Here is an 18,471-nt window from a genome sequence, read left to right on the forward strand (position 1 = left end):
AGAGCCGTTCTTAACAAGAGCAGCACCGTTATCTGGTTTCGTTTCTTCACCTGGGCCTAAAGCACCCACCCATCGCTACACGGTTTCACAAAAACACCATTCCTTCCTGGGTTTCCTTATTCAGGAGTTTTCATATTTTCGAAGAGAATGTGTAATCTTGGAGATCCTGCTGCATCCGGACCCACTGCTTCCCTCTTCGGGTTCCTGTTTAGGAACTCTGTGTTTTCCCTGAAAAAGGAAGAGAAAAATGGAAGAGAAAAAGCTGTGTTCTAGATAATTTTATACTGGGCCCAGGCGTCACCAGAAGCTGCAGCCCAGTGTCACATAGCAACCAGCTCATTCTGGTTTTTATTTTTAATTTTTTGCTAAAGGGATAGTTTTCCCCGTCAACACATATCAAGACAGAGCCGGAAAAAGAAGTACCCCTTCCTAGACCCAGGGCACGGTTTTCCTTGTGGCTCACCCCGGCCTCGAGGACTTTATTTTTCTCCACTGCCATTCTTCGGTCCATCTGCTCAAAGAGAAGTAACTTTTCCTCTGAGCCTTATCTTCTGAGGAGAGCCTGGTTTTCGGTTCGTAAGGTCACCGAATCCTTCGGTTTGAAAAGAAACAGTGTGCACCTAGTAGATTTACCGTTACGGTTATTGCGACACATCCATGGGCCCGGGCAAACAGACGTGTAGTAGTTGGCTGGCTCTTAAAGACAAACTTGATGTTTGAAACAAGGGCTTGCTTGTTTCTCCGCGTGTCTGCAGGGATTGAACCCAAACGCAGAGTGCCCTTCCATCCGTAGCTCACTAACTTTCCAGATGAGAGCAGGTCTCACTAGACGGATTTTACGTTTTGTGTCCGTTTCCCGTCGGAGCCTCTCCGCTCCCAACGATCAGCTGCTGTTCCTTTGTCGTTGCTGTGATTAATGAGCAGGAATAAAATAAAGAACGGGGTCAAACATTGCGTGGTGGGTTTAAAAAAGGCAAGAGGAAAATCAGTGGTTTGGGGAGAATTTTTCTGTGTCCTTCCCCCTTCAGTCGCTGAGGGCAGAGCCCCGGGGAGGCGGGAGAGTAGGTACAAGTTAATGAGGTTGGACTTAGGCCGCAGCCCACATAGGGCTCACAGTCTTGATCCCCATTTTACAGATGAGGTAACCGAGGCACAGAGCACAGGCCTGGGAGTCAGAAGGTCACAGGTTCTAATCCTGGCTCCGCCACTTGTCTGCCATGTGTCCCTGGGCAAATGACTTCACTCTTCCGTGCCTCCGTTACCTCATCTGTAAAATGGGATTGAGACTGTGAGCCCCACATGAGAAGCAGCGTGGCTCAATGGAAAGAGCCTGGGCTTGGGAGTCTGAGGTCATAGGTTTGAATCCCGGCTCTGCCACTTGTCAGCTATGTGACTGTGGGCAAGTCACTTCACTTCTCTGTGCCTCAGTTACCTCATCTGTAAAATGGGGATTAACTTGTGAGCCTCACGTGGGACAACCTGATCACCCTGTATCTCCCCCAGCGCTTAGAACAGTGCTCTGCACATAATAAACGCTTAACAAATACCAACATTATTATCATTATGGGGGAGAGAACGTGTCCAGCTTGAGTTGCTCGTATCCACCCCAGCCTTTAGTACAGTGCCTGGCACATAGTAAGAGCTTAACAGATATCATCATTTTTATTATCATTACTATTAAGTGAAGTGCTGCTTGTGAGGTAAAGTGTGAACTTGCCTGAAGTCACACAGCAGACAAGTGGCGAGTCCGTACCTCAGTTTGCTTTTGTACGTTAATTTGCGTTTTCAATTATTCTGCTAAAGCCTTCCTCACACTTCCATCTGTAGATGGGCTGGGGTTTTTTATGTCTGTCTCTCCCCGTTAAACTCATGAAGGGCAGGGACGCTTAATACAGCCCTCAGACCCGGTAGACGCACAGTAAGTGCCATCGACCGAGGAAGCCGGGCTTATTCCAAAAAAAAAAAAGATCCAGTAGTGACGCTCAAAGACTCTTTGGTGCAGAGAGGAATCATCCTTATTCTAGGGGAGACCCAGCTGTCCAATGTAACACAATTTAAGGAAAGGTGGCATTCAAACCTTATGTTTTGAAGTTTGAAAAATCTAAACAAGTCAACACAATTTTGGGTTTGAGCCTTCTATTCATAGCTACTGTTCTCCTTTGTTTCAGCTAGAAATGTTAAAGGTGGCTCCATCTGTTAGCACCACCCACTCTTCATTCAGTTCACAAGAAAGCAGTCCTCTGGAATCATGAATCTTTAAAAATGACTCTGGTCACCGGAAAAGTAACCCAGTAGGGCCTGGCAGGGTGTTGGGACCGATGCGGTCGTTACGAACGTGGGAATGGACGTGGCTCTTTCACCTTCCCCTGCACCCCCCTCCCAGCCCCCTGCCCAGTACCTTCCTCTCCACTGAGACCACGCAGTGCACCTTTGCGTCGTCCCCTTGTAGGGTTTCATTGGCCTTAAGCTCCAAAACACCACTGGCGTGCCTGTCCTATTTCGTTTAGATTATCTTCCTAGGGAACCAAATATTTTTGCGAATTATTTCAAACAGAAATTACACACACAGAATCCCACTTCCTCAGAGGTGACATCAGAATCCAGATATAGCTTGGACTGTCCTCAGGCCAAAAAAAGGCCACTTCCAATTTTGTTAAACCACCAGAAGGCGGAGGTTTAATAACGAAGATATTACGATCCATTATTTCTGCGGTACTCGTTAAGGGTCTAAGGAGTTTAGTAGATGCAAGGTGATGGGGTCAGACACAGTCGAAGGGGGGAGAACGGGCTAATTGAACCCCCCTTTTACAGATGAGGAAACAGAGGCATGGAGAAGTGAAGCGACTTGCCCAGTGTCACACAGCAGGCAACTGGACCAGTTCTTGGATCTCTACCCTTTAAGCACCTCTCATTCACCTCACAGCATTTACGTCCACATCTGTAATTTATTTTAAGGCTCGTCTCCCCCTCTAGACTGCAAGCCACTTGTGGGCAGGGGAAGCATCTCTCAGCTCTGTGGTATCGTACACTCCCAGGTGCTCGGACTACGTCCAACCTGAATAACTCGTACCTATCACTTAGCACAGTGCTCGGCACATTATAAGCACTTAACAAGTTCCATTAAAACAACAACAGAAATAAGCAAAACACAGTATACTCTATTGTGCACCACTTACTGCTTTCTTACGGCTCTTGAGATGGGAAGCAAGTCAGCTTGAGAAGCAGCATAGCCTAGTGGAGAGCGCACAGGCCTGGGTCTGAAAATCGCTTGCTGGATGAGCATAGGCAAGTCACTTCACTTCTCTGTGTCTGTTACCTCATCTGCAAAATGGGATTAAATCCTTCTCCCTCCCTCCCTCCCTCCCTCCCTCCCTCCCTCCCTCCCTCCCTCCCTCCCTCCCTCATGACTGTCCAACATGATACACTTGTATCTATCTGAATATTTAGAACAGTGCTTGACACACAGTACACGCTTAGCACGTACCATAAAAAAAAATTTCCCACTCTCTCCTTTAGATTGAGTCACATGTGGGTTTATGATCATGAAACTGCCAGTTTCCCCCTCTGGCTAGGACTTTAGATTTTGATATGCAGATTAATAACGGCAGTCTTTTCAGTTGGGAGGTGTGTCCTAATTTGTGTTCCCAGAGAGGCACCCCGGGGACCGTGGAAAAAGCTGAGTAGAGCTCTCACTCTGTGTGCTTCAAGTGCCTTTTGGCCTAGAGAAATAATTCAGGATTTTCCCACCCCTCTAAAAGCGCCACCGAGGTTTGAGCTCGGGTGTAAACTCGGGGCTGGGCAGCGGACCCGGCTTCCCACGGGGGGACCGGACCGAGTCTTTTGTTCAGGGGCTGAATGTGTGGGTTTCTTGAGCCCAAGCGTGGGGGACCACACTCAGCTGGCCAACGACCCCGACGTGGCAAAGGGCTGATCCTTAGCGGGCCTTGCAGTGATGCTGGGGAAATGGGAGGGGATGGTTTCTGAGGCTAGGAAGGGAGTAAATACGGCTTTCCTGGCCAGAAAAGGTGTGGGCAGGAAGATACGTCTAGTATGGATCACCAGAACCCGTTTGCGAGTCAGCAGTCTGTGTGCTGCGATTAGGTCTGGTTGTTTGTTTTTCATGGCATTTAAGCACTTACTGTGCGTCCAGAACTCTTCTAAGTGCCGGGAGAGATACCAATCAATGGGGCTGACACAGCCTCTGTCCCACGTGGGGCTCGCCGTCTAAATAGAAGGGAGGACGGGTGTCGAATCCCCATTTTACAATCGAGGAAACCGAGGCCCAGAGAAGTGAAGTGACTTCCTCAAGGACACACGGCAGTTGAGTGGCGGAGCCAGGATTAAAAGCCAGATGCTCTGACTCGGCCGTCCGGGCTCTTTCCACTAGGCCTCACTGCTTCTGTTGTCGGGAAACCGATTGGGCTGCAGAATGTGCTGAGTTCATTTTGAGATGCTTAGAGAATTCTGGATGGGGGTGGGCACCCATCTATCTCGCTTCTGCCGGCTTGGGTGAGGGGCATCATTCCTCCCCGGGCCCTGTCTCAGCAGGTTGGGCGGAGGTGAGTCAGCCGCCTTGCTTGCCCTCATGGCCCAGAGGCAGAGGAAGTGAAGATAAAAACGCAGATAATTACTAACGACTTGGGAAAGTAGATCCCTCAGGTGCTCCTTCCTCTCAAGGTGAAGTGTTCTGTCTGACTGCGTTCAGCAAGCGTTCAGCAACTTAGTAAAGAAGAGATACAGCATTTCCACTCGCAATGTCTCCCTCCCCGCTCAAGCCGAAAATGAAGACCAGGAAAAGAAGAGCGAATGGGCCCATTTCATCCCTCAGTGGAACAGTCCATTGGTTCCCGTCGGCATATGTGGATGTTGTCTCACAAGGGAGAGAGTGTGGCCTAATGGGTAGAGCACCGGCCTGGAGTCCGGAGAACCTGGATTCTAATTCCAGCTCCTCCACTTGTCTGCAGTATGACCTTGGGCAAGTCACTTAATTTGTCTGGGCCTCAGTTACCTCACCTGTAAAATGGGGATTAAGACTGTGAGACCTGTGTGGGCCAGGGACTGTGTCCAACCTCACTGGCTTGTTATCTACCCCAGTGCTTAGACACATAGTAAGTGCCTAATAAATACTATTATTTTGAGTATTATTATTATTACAACATTTTCTGCACCCTAGTACGGACACGTATCATTTGTTAAGTGCTCACTGTGTGCCAGGCCCTGTACTAAGCGCTTGGTTACATACAAGCTAATCAGGTCGGACACGGTCCGTGTCGCACATGGGGCTCACAAAGTTATAACCATTTTACAGACGAGGGAACTGAGGCACAGAGAAGTTAAGTGGCCCAAGAGCTGGCACCAGCCACTTGGATTTCTGGTCCAATGTCTTGGGTTTATGAACTTTAACTCGCTCCTAGAAATCCATCCAGTGATATCCCAAGTTGTTCCATTTTTTTTCCCTCCAAACCCAGTGGCCCCGTTACAAATTGATTCGTGATGATCGTTCTGGATTGGTTTTGGGATTTGGAGTGGGAGAATGGAGTGTATATGGTGCGTGCTTTTCTTGGAAAAGCTGGATTTTACAGCATTTTAAAATCCTGTATTAAAGAGGGGAGAAGGATGATCAACATTGCTTTGCAGAGTGTACGGGGAGGGTTTTCCTGCTCAAATAAGTAACTGTGGTTCCTGGTGAAATTAGAGTAGGCTCACCCAGGGTTAAGGGGCCTTCTGAGAACCCTTAGACTGAGATCCCCTTGTGGGATGGGGACCGTGTCCAGTCTGAATTTATTTAGTCCGCCGTGGCGCCTAGTACAGAAGAAATTCCAAATTAATAACCCCAAGCGGGCAATGCAATAGAGATTGAAGCTAAGCTACCTTCCAGCCGTTTCGTATATTGCGGGGACCAAAGCCAGTGACCTAAACTGGAAGAGAAAACAACCCTTGTTCCAAAATAGTGTCAGCCAGCTATTTTTTTTTTCCCTCCTCTCTCTGAACTCATCTTCCAGGCCAAACTGTTCTGCCTGTACTGAAACAGGAAATTTGGATGACTGAAGTAGAGATAACACTATTCCCTGGGTTTCTTTCTTTATTCTTTTGGCCTGCTTCTGGCTTTGAGCTCGTGACTTTTGTGATGCCCGGAAGACCTGGGGCTCTGGGAGCGTTCCTCCGGTCAGCCTGATAGAGTCCTCTCCTTTTTCCCAGTAGTCAAGATCACTTGACTACTGCACTGTCCTCTTTGGGGGCATCCGATAGCGTAGCCAAAACTGCTTGGGAAGGGCTATAAGGCAAGAGTAGAGAGACAACGTGACCAGAACCCGGCCCTAGGAATCAGAAGGACCTGGGTTCTAGTCCCCGTCCAGCACTGGTCTGCTCTGTGACTCTGGGCAAGTCACTTCACTTCTCTGTACCTCAGCGACTTCATCTGTAAAATGGGAATTACAACTGTGAGCCCCATGGGGACTGTCCAACCCGGATTACTTCGTGTCTACACCAGTGCTTAGAACATTGCCTGGCACATAGTAAGCGCTTAAATACCATAAAACAAACAAACAAAAAGTAGGAAGTTGCTCTGGCAAGGGTCATATCCATATGTTACGTATAAGGTGGTTTTGTCTAACGTTCGGCTGGTCCGTTACCTTCTGCTGTAGACGTGACCCGGGATGCCTCGGGGTTTTGGTATTTTCATTTTCACCACCCAATCTCCAGGCCCCCGCCCAAATCCCAGCTCCCCTTGCCGAGTCCCATGGCTCCGAAGCTGTACCTGACTTTCCAGGGACGTGGATGGGGCGAGCATCCGCTTTAGAGCGAAGGGGTGAGAAGGACCAGGGGACTCCCAGGGAAACGCTGTAAATTCAGCCAGTCTTTGGCCAAGTGTCCCCTGTGATGTCATTCATTCGATCAATAGTATTTAGTGAGCGCTTATTGTGTGCGGGGAAAGTATCACACAACAACATAACACACATTTCCTGCCTACAACGAGCTTACAGTCTAGAAGGGGAGGAAGACATTAATATGAATTAATAATTACGGGTATGTATATTAGTGCTGTAGGGCTGGGGCAGAGGCGATGAGTAAAGGGAGCAAGTCAGGGCAACACAGAAGGGAATGAGAGAAGAGGAAAGGAGGGCTTAGTCTGGGAAGGCATCTTGGAGACGACGTGCCTTCGATAAGGCTCTGAAGGCGGGGGCAGTCACCGTCTGTTGGATACGAAGAGGGATGACGTTCCAGGCCAGAGGCAGGATGTGGGCGACGGGTCGGTGGTGAGATAGACGAGATTGAGGTGAAATGAGTGGGTTGGCATTAGAGGAGCAAAGTGTGTGGGCTGGGCTGTAGCGGGAAAGCAGTGAAGTAGGAGTGGGTAAGGTGATACAGCGATGATGCATGTGGGTCTCTGGTACCGTCACTGCTCAGCCTACTTATTTACCCGCTCCTTCCTACTCTGGAAACGTTTGCTCGCTGAGAGCGGCGTGAGGCTAGCGAGATAGATAACGGATGCTAAACTAAGGGGGTGGGATGCGTTCGGTGCCGGGAAGGACAGAGGAATCCCAAAATGGATTGAGAGAGCTAAATGTTTGAGGTGGGAAGACAGAAATGTTGTAATGAGAATCCAGGGGAACCAAGGAAATAAGAATAATTCCCAAGGCGTGGGGATCTTGGGTGCTGGCAAAGCGTTATGAGCTCAAGAGAGAGAGCCGGAGGGATCTGGAGAAACAGCGTGGCCTAAGTTCATTCATTACTACGTGCAGAGCACTGTACTAAGTGCTTGGAATGTACAAATCGGTAACAGATAGAGAGTCCCTGCCCTATGACGGGCTTATAGCCTAAGTGGAAAGACCAAGGCCTGATGGGGTCAGAGGACCTGGGTTCTAGTCCCGGCTCTGCCACATGCCTGCTGGGTGACCACGGGCGATTCACTTGACTTCTCTGGGCCTCAGTTTCTTTATCTGCAAACTTGGGTTTTCATTCTTCTTCTCCTTCCTAGACTGGGAGCCCCATATGGGAAAGGGATCGTGTGCGATCTAACTTGTACCAGTGCTCAGTATAATGCCTCTCTCCCTTTTTCTCTAATGACCCATGCAAGGTAGGCAGTCCGGCCTCATCTACTGAGGGGGGATGGGGCTCTCCCTCTTTTATGAGGAGAGAGTGGCCGTCTAACAGGTGGCCGCTCCAGGAGGTGTCAAATCTTTGCCACCGAGCTCCCTCCGGAGGGCCCAATGTCCCTCCCACAGGACTCCCACAAAGCTGGCTTGTGATGGCCACCCATAAATAGCAGGCCAGTGACAAAGCTTTCCTTTCTTCTGTAAGCCTAGCCGGCAGGATGTGATATCTGCAATTCTTGGTGTTTAGGGCGCCCGGGCAAGCAAACAGCTGAGGGAATAATGGCATTGTTTGAGGGCTGCAAACTAGGTCACAGGCTTGGCCTGATGCCCCTTTTTTTTCCATGATACTTTTTATGCTCTTAATATGTGCCGGGCACCGTATTAGGCGCTGGAATAGACTCGAGATGATCAGGTTGGACGCAGTCGGTATCTCACACGGGGCTCTCCGTCTTAATCCCCATTTTACAGATGAAGCAACGGAGACCCAGAAGTGACTTGCCCAAGGTGACACAAATGGCAGAGCCTGGGTTAGAACCCAGCCTCTGACTCCCAGGCCCGTATTAGCGGGTCTGAGTTGGCCGGGCGCTCCGACTCACCTCTGGGATCGAGGGATTGAATCGGATCCTATGAAGATTCTTCTCTGAATGTGAAACTCCCCCTGGCTTTGACGTCCCCAAGTCGGGCCAGCAGCTTGTGTCCGCTGAGGAAGGAGAGGAGAGTTGACCATTTCAGAGTCTGGTCTTGGGATTTCTTTTTCTCCCTCCAAATACCAGTTGGCTTGGGCTCCGGGGATGGATTCTCATGATTCTCAGCCCCACTGCCCTTGCGTACATTTAATTTATTTTAATGCCTGTCTTTCCCTCTAGACCGCAAGCTCTTTTAGGACGGGGAATACGTCTACCAACTCTGTTGTATTATACTCTCCCAAGTACTCGGCACACAGTAAATGTTCACTACGTGCCATTGATTGATTCGGTGTAGCGCTCCCAAATACGTCAGACTTCAGCACAGAGAGGAGTGAGGTAGCTAGACCTCTCTTGAGGGTAGGGTCTTTCTCTCTCAATCTCCCTCCCTATCTCTCTCCCCCCGCCGCTTCTCCCCCATATTTCCCGGATGCTGCCAGTTGGACAAGAATAAGAGCACTAAGCCTAAAAGCTTCTTACTCCCCAGGTCTCCCAAAGCCAGAGCGGTCTCAATCAGCTACTTGGCAGTGGGGATTTGGACACTGGACCAGTGCCGTGGGCCCTTTCTCATCATTGCCGCGGATGCTTCCCTCCCGGCCCCTTTCCGAATCCATCTGGACCGGCCTGGTGGCTGCCGATTCCAGCCCCGGGGACCGTTCAGGCAGATTTTCCTGCTTTGGCTCGATTGTCTGGGTGACTGGGCCAGATTCATCCCCAGATGGGGGGGATGTCGGGGGCCGGGCCACTCTTGGCTTGGCAGCGGAAGGAGAAATCTTAGGTGCCACAGAGTCGCGTATCTTCGCCCTGTGTGAGGTGCTAAGCCAAGGGTGCCCGTAAGCGAGCACAGTGAGGAGCCCTGGGATTGGGGATTCCTGGGCTTGGCCAGCAGGGCCAGGGCAAGCCTTGGGCTTCCAGCTCACCCGGGTGGAGCCTCCGGCGGAGGAACAGCCGGAATGTGTCCCAGCCCACGTGACCCCCACCGGGCAAATGGTCGATACAGCCTCAATCCCCGCTGTATAGATGAAGTAACTGAGGGCACAGAGAAGTAAAGTGACTGGCCCAAGGTCACACAGCAGACACGTGGCGGAGCGGGGATTAGAAGCCATGACCTTCCGACTCCCAGGCCCACGCTGGACCGAGAAGTAGAATGGAGGTCACCTTGTGGGGAGTTGTGTGTCGGTTTTCGTGTCGAAGTGGACCGGTACAGCAAGTAACCCGCGTTGGCCGTTGGCCGATTTTAAGGTCCCCTTCGATCTAAGCTTAGCGATCCTGGGATGAGGGCAGGCTGTGGTTCTGAAGCGCTTAGTGCAGCGCTCTGCACAGAGTCAGCGCTCAATAAATACCACTGACCAACTGGTTCTTGGAACGGCAGAGCCTGGTCTCGGTCAGCCGGCACTCAACTGGCAAACAGCTGGCACGAGGCAGAAATCGCCCCAGTTAATTCACTTTAAACCACTCTTCTGAAAATGTTTTTCCGCTCCCTCCTTTTCCGTTTCTCTTCCCACAAGAAACACCCACGCTTCTGCTGTCCCTCTGTGCCCCTGCCTTTATCCTCCCAATATCAGCAGAGAATATTCGAGCAAGAGGTAAATAACCTTCCTTTCTCAGCGGGCGCGAGGCCGGCCGAGACGGAGGTCCCGGCCGGGCTCGGCCCACGGAGAGGGAATGCGCCGCCTTTCAGCCCCGGCCTCTCCTGGCACACACGGTCAGCGAAACCCGAGCCCGTACCGAACCGCGGCCATTCCGAGTCACCCTGTCACCCGGCCAGAGAACGAAACTCCCATCTCCGCAGACCTTTTGACTCCTCCGGAGTGAAAGAAATTAGTTGGCGTGGTCGGATTTCAGCCCGGCGGTTGCTAAAGCGGCCGGCGGACGCGGGCTCAGGTGTTCTCATTAGCAACCGGGCAGCGAAAACAAGGAACCTTTCGGGCGGATCGGGTTCCAGGACGGCGAGGGAGGGAGGGTCAGGCGAATCAAGTCATCCTATCTCATCCCTGCTCCGGGTGAATTTCCAAACGGGCCTCAGCGGGATGTTGAAGCTGATCAGCAGGGGGGCATCCCCCCACCCCCTCGTTCTTGGGGTTTCTCCTGCCTCACCCCATGTGAAATTACATCCTGAATTCTTTTCGTGGTCCCCGACCCCCAGTTGGAGATGGGGGGCGAAGGGGGGCTTTGGGCCCTGCCTCGTGCTGCCTTGTGGGGCCCCCTGCTGGCCGGCCTCTGTCACTCATGCCATCGTATTCATTCATTCGCGTCTATTACGCGCTTACTCTGTGCAGAGCACTCTGCTTACCCTGCGCAGACCACTCTCCTAAGCGCTGGTCACCTGCTGCCTCGCCCCCACGGAGTCTCGGAGAGGCGGCTGCCTCTCACCTAGGAACCGATCTGGGCCAGGGTCTCCGTTGCCTTGGACCAGGCCCCCGCGTTAAGGGTCCGCTAGCGAGGGTAGGAAAGCCGGTGGGATGGCTGGATAGAGAAGCAGTGGAACACGGGCCTGGGAGTCACAAGGAGGTGGGTTCTAATCCCGGCTCCGCCACCTATCTGCTGCGTGACCTTGAGCAGGTCACTTCTCTGAGCTTCGGTTCCCTCATCTGTAAAGTAAGGATTAAGATTCTGAGCCCCATGTGGGACAGAGCTGTGTCCAACCCGATCGGCTTTTATCCACCCCTGGCACATAGTAAGCGCTTAACAAATACTACAATTATCATTATTATTATTGCCTGGGGTTGTCCGCCCCCAGATAATCACCTGAGGATGTAAAGAGCGGGCTCCATTTCGGACGGACCTCAACATCATTTTTCTTTCGATTTGCAGTATATCAATGCTGGGAACCTGGAACAGCTGTTAGATAGCGACGTCCACCTGCCCTGGACGGTGAGGGTGAAACTGGCATACGACATTGCCATGGGACTCAAGTACCTTCACTTCAAAGGCATCTTCCACCGGGATCTCACTTCCAAGGTACCGGAGACTGAGTGGAGTTGGCACCTCGCGTACACACATAAGCACGTGAGGGAGCTCCGTCCTAGAAGCGACCGGGAAAAAGGGAGAAGCACGTGGCCTGGTGGAAAGAGCAGGGGCCTGAGTTGCGGCTCATCTAATCTCATCCCAGCTCTGCCACTTGCCCGCTGTGTGACCTCGGACCACTCACTTCACTTCTCTGTGCCTCAGCTATCTCGTCTGGGATAAAATACCAGTTCTCCTTCCCTCTTACACTGTGAGCCCCATGTGAAACAGGTACTCTGACCTGGTTGCGTTTTAGTATTTGGTACATAGTGAGTCTTTAACAACACCCACAGTGATTACCTAGGGAGTTAACATGTTTGACTGTCAGCTTTAATTCACTTTGAGTCTTTAGAAATGTCCCTGATGCCTGGATCCGCCAATCGATAGTATCGGTCGTACGTTGGCTTAGCGTACAATAGAATTAGAGGACAGATCCCTTGACCTCAAGGTGTTTACAATCTAGTGGGGGAGGTAGACACAGAATAATTTGCAGATGGAAGAGAAAGTGAAAAATGGACATGTAGTGAGTAGCAGAGGCTTAACTAGCCTTTGTTTGCAGCTTCGAGTTTTGGTAAAGCTTTGGGGCTGTTACCCCAAGCCATGCGGCCGTGTAAAAGCGTTGCCCACAAAATGACACGGTGGCCGGGGGAAGACTTTGAATTCTTCTGCCTCGGTGTATTCCAGAAGCCCTTGACGCTGCCGGGGAGAAGCTTATGACCTCGGGGCTCTCGACACTGAGAGGATTTGGAATAAGAGGCGATAGCCGGGGTCAGGGACCTTCGTGAGGGGAGAGGGTTTCAGGCAGAGCTCCCATCGTGGGGTGTTCTCTGATAATCAGGCTTAGGTCTTATGAGATGTCAGCCTCACGTTTATGCAGCTCGGCTTCTGCCGGCCCGCCCTGTCTGGTTTCGGCCGGACCCGGTAGTCTTTTTCATCCCATTCAAAGCGATGGGTGGTGGTGTTAGTCGTATTTATGGAGGGCTTACAGCGTGCAGAGCATATTAAATGCTTGGGAGAGTACAATAGAAAGCAACGGCCTTTATTAAAAAAAAATAAACGTTGGCCGTGTTTGAGAGAAAATCTGGGGCACTGAAATGCCAAGTCCCACATGCCGTATTTTCATTTCGACCACGAGTGAGAGAATTTTGTCGGGCCGTTCACCTTGGCCTTTGCCAAATTGCCGGTCCCCAGTTACGCCCCAACGTTGCCGTGGTCAGAGGAGGCCTCCTGGGGAGAACTGTTCATTCCTTCCTCGGCTCACGACTCCAGATCTGACTGGGAAAAGGGTCCTAGGTGGACAGCGAGCGGAGAGAGGGCCACGGAGGTGGAGACGGTGGCGCCTGCTGTAGGGACAGGCACCGTAATTAGAGAAAATGCCAAGCTCGAATCGACACCTTTAAGGTCAACAAATGCCACGGGGTCGAGTCGGGGGAAAAAGTCACCTTCCCGCTGCCTGCAGCGTTTTGCCATCCACACACCAGGGGACCATTCCAGGGCCCTGTCCTGTCACCTCCCTGGGGTTGGATATTGTAAATCACCGCTGAGAAAACACAGCTGGCATCATGGGGGGGGGCTGCATTTAGTCACTGGGCAACAGCTGGCAAAAATAACCAGGGGGTTTGGGTCCACCAAGGCTGTCCGTCAGTGGTATTTGAGTGCTTACTTTGCACCGAGCACTATACGTAGGCACCTGGGAGAGTCTTGGCCCCAAGCGCCATCCTAGACTCCTGCTTCGTTTGGAAGGACAAAGGGAAAAGTTATCGAATGGAAGAAGAAGGGCTGGCCAGGATCGGCCGCGAGGTGGGCTGGGCCAGCCCCACTCTCCAACCTCCCTGCCCAATTTCCAGCCGACCGACTCGGACTAGCCCGAGCAAGCCAGTCCCCCGTTCCCTGCCACGAGGAGTGAGGAGATGGTTGAGGTGATGAGCCTAAGTGGGCCCAGTCTGGCCGACTGCCGCAGTTGGGCAATCGAGCAGTTAGGCGGCCAACCTTGGGGCCCGAGGATATTTTCCCTCCAGGGGCAGCTTGCTTGAGGATCTGGAATCACCTGTTTTCCCTCTACTCCTCCTCAACCGCGGATGGACCCTTCCACCTCTCCAGACGCCTTTTACCGCAGGTGGAGAGAGTTCAGACTTGGCCAGACAAAGCCAGGGAGGAAGTTAAGCAGCAGGGAACATCAGAATCGATTTGCGTGGATGGATCGTTTATATCGAATCCCACGAATGGGCCGACAGCCCCGGGATGATTGTGAAAATCCTGCAGGTGGGCAGCCGGATCGGAGCGTGGCTTCTTCTCGGTTACGGGGCAGAGTCCGCCGCCCAGACTGGCTCCCGTTCCCTCGGTCACTCTGCCTTCGTGAACCTCGATTTCACCCTTGAGTGGGTGCGAGTTCCAGATGGCTAGAAGGAGGAAGCGGATGTGAAGGGAAAGGAAGCGGGGCCCGGCCCAGGTGTCTGGATTCCCGGGGTCAGAGACGGGGGTTCGGCTGCTCAATCTAGTTGGACCCTCGTTTCCTACAAGTGCCGAGGTGACGGGGAGATGGGGGGAGGGATTCGAGAGGGAGGAAGTGGGGTGACAAAGTGTCTTTAAAAACATCAGGTTCCTCAGAAGAAACCTCAGTCAGCCACACCGCGCTTTCTCACCCTGCTCCTCAACCGGGGTTTGACCGGCGGGCTGGTTCTCGGCTCCGTCACGACCCTCCCGCCTATCGAAGACCGTCATGGAAAGGGAGGGCGATGTTTCTGAGGCGGGGTGGGGGCCGAGACGCTGGTGACATTTGCACCTCTTGTTTTTCCAAGAGCCTTGCTGTCACGGTAGACCACCCACATGGCCCTAGAAGCCAGGTCTCCCAGGCCAGTTGGAGTGGACGGGGAGGTTTTTCCCAGACTGAGGGGGACCAGAAGAGGCGCTTCTAAAAATGACGCAGCCTCCACAGAGAAACAGACCCCGGGAACTGGGCCTAATCCTCCAGGGCCAGGGCTCCATTTTCTTCCTTGTCTAGGGAGGGAAGGGCGGCAGCCTAGGAGTACGTAGGCAGGATGTACAGAGCTGGGATCCCTCACAAGAGGCCCATTGTGTCTCCACACATCTGTGTGCACAAACGGTTACAGTCACCCTTCGGGATCGGGCCCCGGCATCGCATCGCGTGGCCCATCTCTGCCAGGGCCCGGTGTCTCCGCAGAAAACCCCCCCGAGCGCTGGGTTGCTGGGGCAGGGCGGGCCCTCGAGGAGGCGGGGTGTCGAGCCCACTGGAGGGCTGGACCGCTCCGTTGAAGGCAAACCCCTGTGCAGGGGAACCGTTCGGCGCCGGGCCGGAATAATGTCCAGACGGGTGAGCTCCCTGACGATTCCTCTGATTGGCCTCCCCCCGCTTGGCTGTGCTGCTGCCTTCAAAGGGCTTACAGTTGAACGGGGGAGACCGACAGACAAGTTAGCAACCCCTAAGGAGAGCAGCTGGTCTTAGAGCCCGAGGACCCGGGCTCTCGTGACCCCATTCCCGTGGTGACACCCACCCAGGCCGAGAGGACACGACCCCGCTCGTCAAAGCCCCCGAAGGGTTGAAGGCCCTTAGCTAACTTCCAGCCCAGGTCTGGAGTCCTGTTGAAAACCAGATGGCCTTGGGCAAGCCCCTTAAATTCCCTGTGCCTCAGTATCCTCATCTGTAAAATAGGGATGACGACCGTGAGCCCCACGTGGGACGTGGACTGTGTCCATAGCGATCAGCTTCTAGCTACCCCAGCGTTTTGTACGGTACCTGGCACATAGTGAGGTCTTAACAGATACCGTCAAAAGAATCAAAACAAAACCCGAGGAACCCAACCACGTGCAGCGATAGCGTAGGATTTGAGAAGTGTTCCCCGGGCAGAAAGTGCCGTACAGATTGGGTGGCGGCATTTTCTCTGGTGGGAATCAACCTCAACCAAAGCCTCCTCTTCCCTTCTATTCCTTGTCGTCCTCCTCCTCCTCCTCTCTGGCCTGTGGCATCAGCTCAGGGTGGGTGGCACCGGGTGCTGGGAGGGCCAGGCCGGCTCGACACTCCTGCCCCTTCCGGGCTCAGCTCTCCTGCCTCTCTGGAACGCTGCCCGGCGGAACCGGTCTAGTCTGGGTAGGCGGCTGATTGTCAGACTGGCACAGAGCTAGCTGCAGTTCGGACAACCCACGGCTCAAGGTGGGGTCCTTGGGACGCCTGCCCACGTGCCTGCCCGTGCACACAATTGTGTACCCGTGTGAACACTCAGACCCCCACCGAGGCTCAGGTTCCAGGTACATGGGGTGCGTTGTCTTCCTTGTGGAATTCCAGAACTGCTTAATAAAAAGCGAAGATAACAGCTACTCCGCCATCGTGGGAGACTTTGGCCTGGCAGAGAAGATCCCCGATTACAGGTGGGCGGGGCGCTGGTCTCCCGGGGTGGGGCCGCAGGGAGGGGGTACGGGGTGCGGGTCCGGGCCCTACCGCTGCAGGGCGGCCTCGGCTCTCGGGTGGTGCCAGGAAGCCCTGCCTCCGGGACCGGGGCACGGCGACACGGGAACCCTGGGGTGGCGCCGGGATCCGGGGCCCCAGAGGGACGGAGGTTCCCGGGTTCTGAGCGTCAGTGTCACCCAGCTGGGTGGGCCCGGGCCCCGGCTTCTCCGACCCGGCTGGGTGGGGGCCGGGAAAGCGCATTCATCGGAACCCCGTGTCCCCGGGGCCATCCGGGCTAAAGAATGCCACTGGAGCAAGATGGGATTGGGACTCACGGGCAGCCCAGGCCGGAAGAGGGTAAGAGGACTGTTGCCATAGGACTCGGTTGGGTCCCCCCGGGTTACGGGTGCCCGCAGAACATGCCAGTGCCCATGTTTCCCTTGCCCGAGTTAAGGTGGCCCATCCGCCAGTCACCCGGAGCAGGGTTGGGGGGCGGGTACGCATCTAGACGACCCCTCCCACCAAGCGGCCTGACGGGGTTCCCCAAAGAAACCCCTGGATCCTGTGCCCCTGGGCTGGGCAAGGCCCCCGGGGGTAAGCAGTGCCCTGGGCCAGGGCAGCTGACGGAGGATTCTCCCTTGGCAGCAAGGGCAGCGAGAAGCTGTCCGTGGTCGGCTCGCCGTTCTGGATGGCCCCGGAGGTTCTCCGAGACGAGCCCTACAACGAGAAGGTGCGCTTCGGATCCCCGCCGTCCTCCCACGCCGTCGGCTCCTCCACCCCCCCCCCCCCCCCCCCGCCGCCCCTTCCCCCCCCACGGCTCTCAACGCTGTCGCGGTGGGTGGTGGGGAGGGGCTGGCTGGCTGCTCCTCTTCCCCTCAGCTCTGCCTGCCTAGTTAAAGCGAGAGCAATGAGCATGGGTGTCCCCACTCCCTCCCATCCTCCCGAGTGGCTCCCGGGGCCTCCTCCCCTCTCTGAAGCCTCAAAGAGTGGTCTCTGGGCTCCCACGCCCTCCCATAGCCCAGTGCTCAGTGCAAGGCTCTGCACACGGGGCTCGGTAGATAGGGCCGACTGACTCCCCTCCCCGCATCAGCCTCGGGTCCGTTCAGACTCTCCACGTGTGGCGGCCCCCACCGCCAGGCCGGGTGGCCGGGCGCCCTTGTCCCCGAGCCCAACCGTTCGGACCCGGAAGCCCCGGTGCCAGGGTTGCTTCCCGTCCCCTGGGCGTGAAGGGAGTTCTGACCCGGCTCCGTGGGGCCGTTCCACCTCGCAGGCAGACGTGTTCTCCTACGGCATCATCCTCTGTGAGATAATCGCCCGCATCCAGGCCGACCCGGACTACCTCCCCCGCACAGAGGTGAGCAGGGCCGGCCCCGGGGCTCGGGGGCACGTCTGGGGCCCGGCCCCGGTGGGGTTCCCCTGAGAAGTGGGTGGTACCGACTGGAGCCCGCACGGCCCGCCTCCCGCTTCAGCCTCTCCCAGGCCCCAGCCAGCCTCAGATCGGGTCGGGGACCCGGGAGGGGACGCTGCATACCGCCCCTACCTTCCTGCTCTCCCACCCCACTGCACGTTCTCACCGGCGGGGCTCGGGGTGGGCCTCCCTCAGAGGAGAGTGGGCCCGGGGGAGGGTGGTCCCGGCCTGGAGCTCTCCCCGGCCCCCTCCCCCGCCCCTCCCGACTCCCTCTTTGTTTTCACAGAACTTTGGGTTGGACTACGATGCCTTTCAGCACATGGTGGGTGACTGTCCACCTGACTTCCTGCAGCTCACCTTCAACTGTTGCAATGTGAGTGCCTCCCGCCGCCGCCTCCCGCCCAGCTTCCGAGGGCTTCGTCGGTCTTCCCTCCCCGGGGGATCCGGGGAACCTTCCTCTGCGGGTCAGAGGCCAGACTGGGCCCCGTTGAGCTCCCTTGGACCTATCGGGCGGAAAGGGTCGGGGGGAATCAGCGGCGTGGCAGGCGCCGAGGCCGACCCAGGCTGACCGCCCCGGCGGTTGGGGGGCGTTTCAGATGGACCCGAAGCTGCGGCCGTCCTTCGTCGACATCGGGAAGACCCTGGAGGAGATACTAAACCGCCTGCAAGAGGAGGAACTGGAGCGGGACAGAAAGAGCCCCGAGAGAAAGCCGGTCTCCCTGACTAAAGGTGGGTGGCGAGCAGGATGCGGGGGTGGTGGTTAGAATTGGAGTCCAGAGGACTCCCGGCCCATCTGCGACGAGCAGAATCATGGCGGCCTTTGCCCGGGCACCGCGCTGGCCGCCCCTCGGCGTCGAAGGAGCCCCGGGACCGTGC

General features: G+C 54.8%; 1 protein-coding gene across 3 annotated transcripts in view; it reads left to right on the plus strand.

Moving 5' to 3' along the window:
• TESK2 (testis associated actin remodelling kinase 2) overlaps positions 1-18,471 on the plus strand; it is a 67,561-nt gene that overhangs the window by 46,913 nt on the left and 2,177 nt on the right. For all 3 annotated transcript variants that reach the window (XM_029083202.1, XM_029083200.2, XM_029083201.1), the window contains 6 exons: positions 11,594-11,740; positions 16,086-16,168; positions 16,833-16,917; positions 17,458-17,541; positions 17,882-17,968; positions 18,192-18,324. In XM_029083202.1, coding sequence (XP_028939035.1) covers positions 11,594-11,740; positions 16,086-16,168; positions 16,833-16,917; positions 17,458-17,541; positions 17,882-17,968; positions 18,192-18,324 — 619 coding nt within the window. The remainder of the gene's footprint in view (positions 1-11,593; positions 11,741-16,085; positions 16,169-16,832; positions 16,918-17,457; positions 17,542-17,881; positions 17,969-18,191; positions 18,325-18,471) is intronic.

The sequence above is a fragment of the Ornithorhynchus anatinus genome, chromosome 18 (genome assembly GCF_004115215.2).
Source record: "Ornithorhynchus anatinus isolate Pmale09 chromosome 18, mOrnAna1.pri.v4, whole genome shotgun sequence".
NCBI classification, from domain to species: domain Eukaryota; kingdom Metazoa; phylum Chordata; class Mammalia; order Monotremata; family Ornithorhynchidae; genus Ornithorhynchus; species Ornithorhynchus anatinus.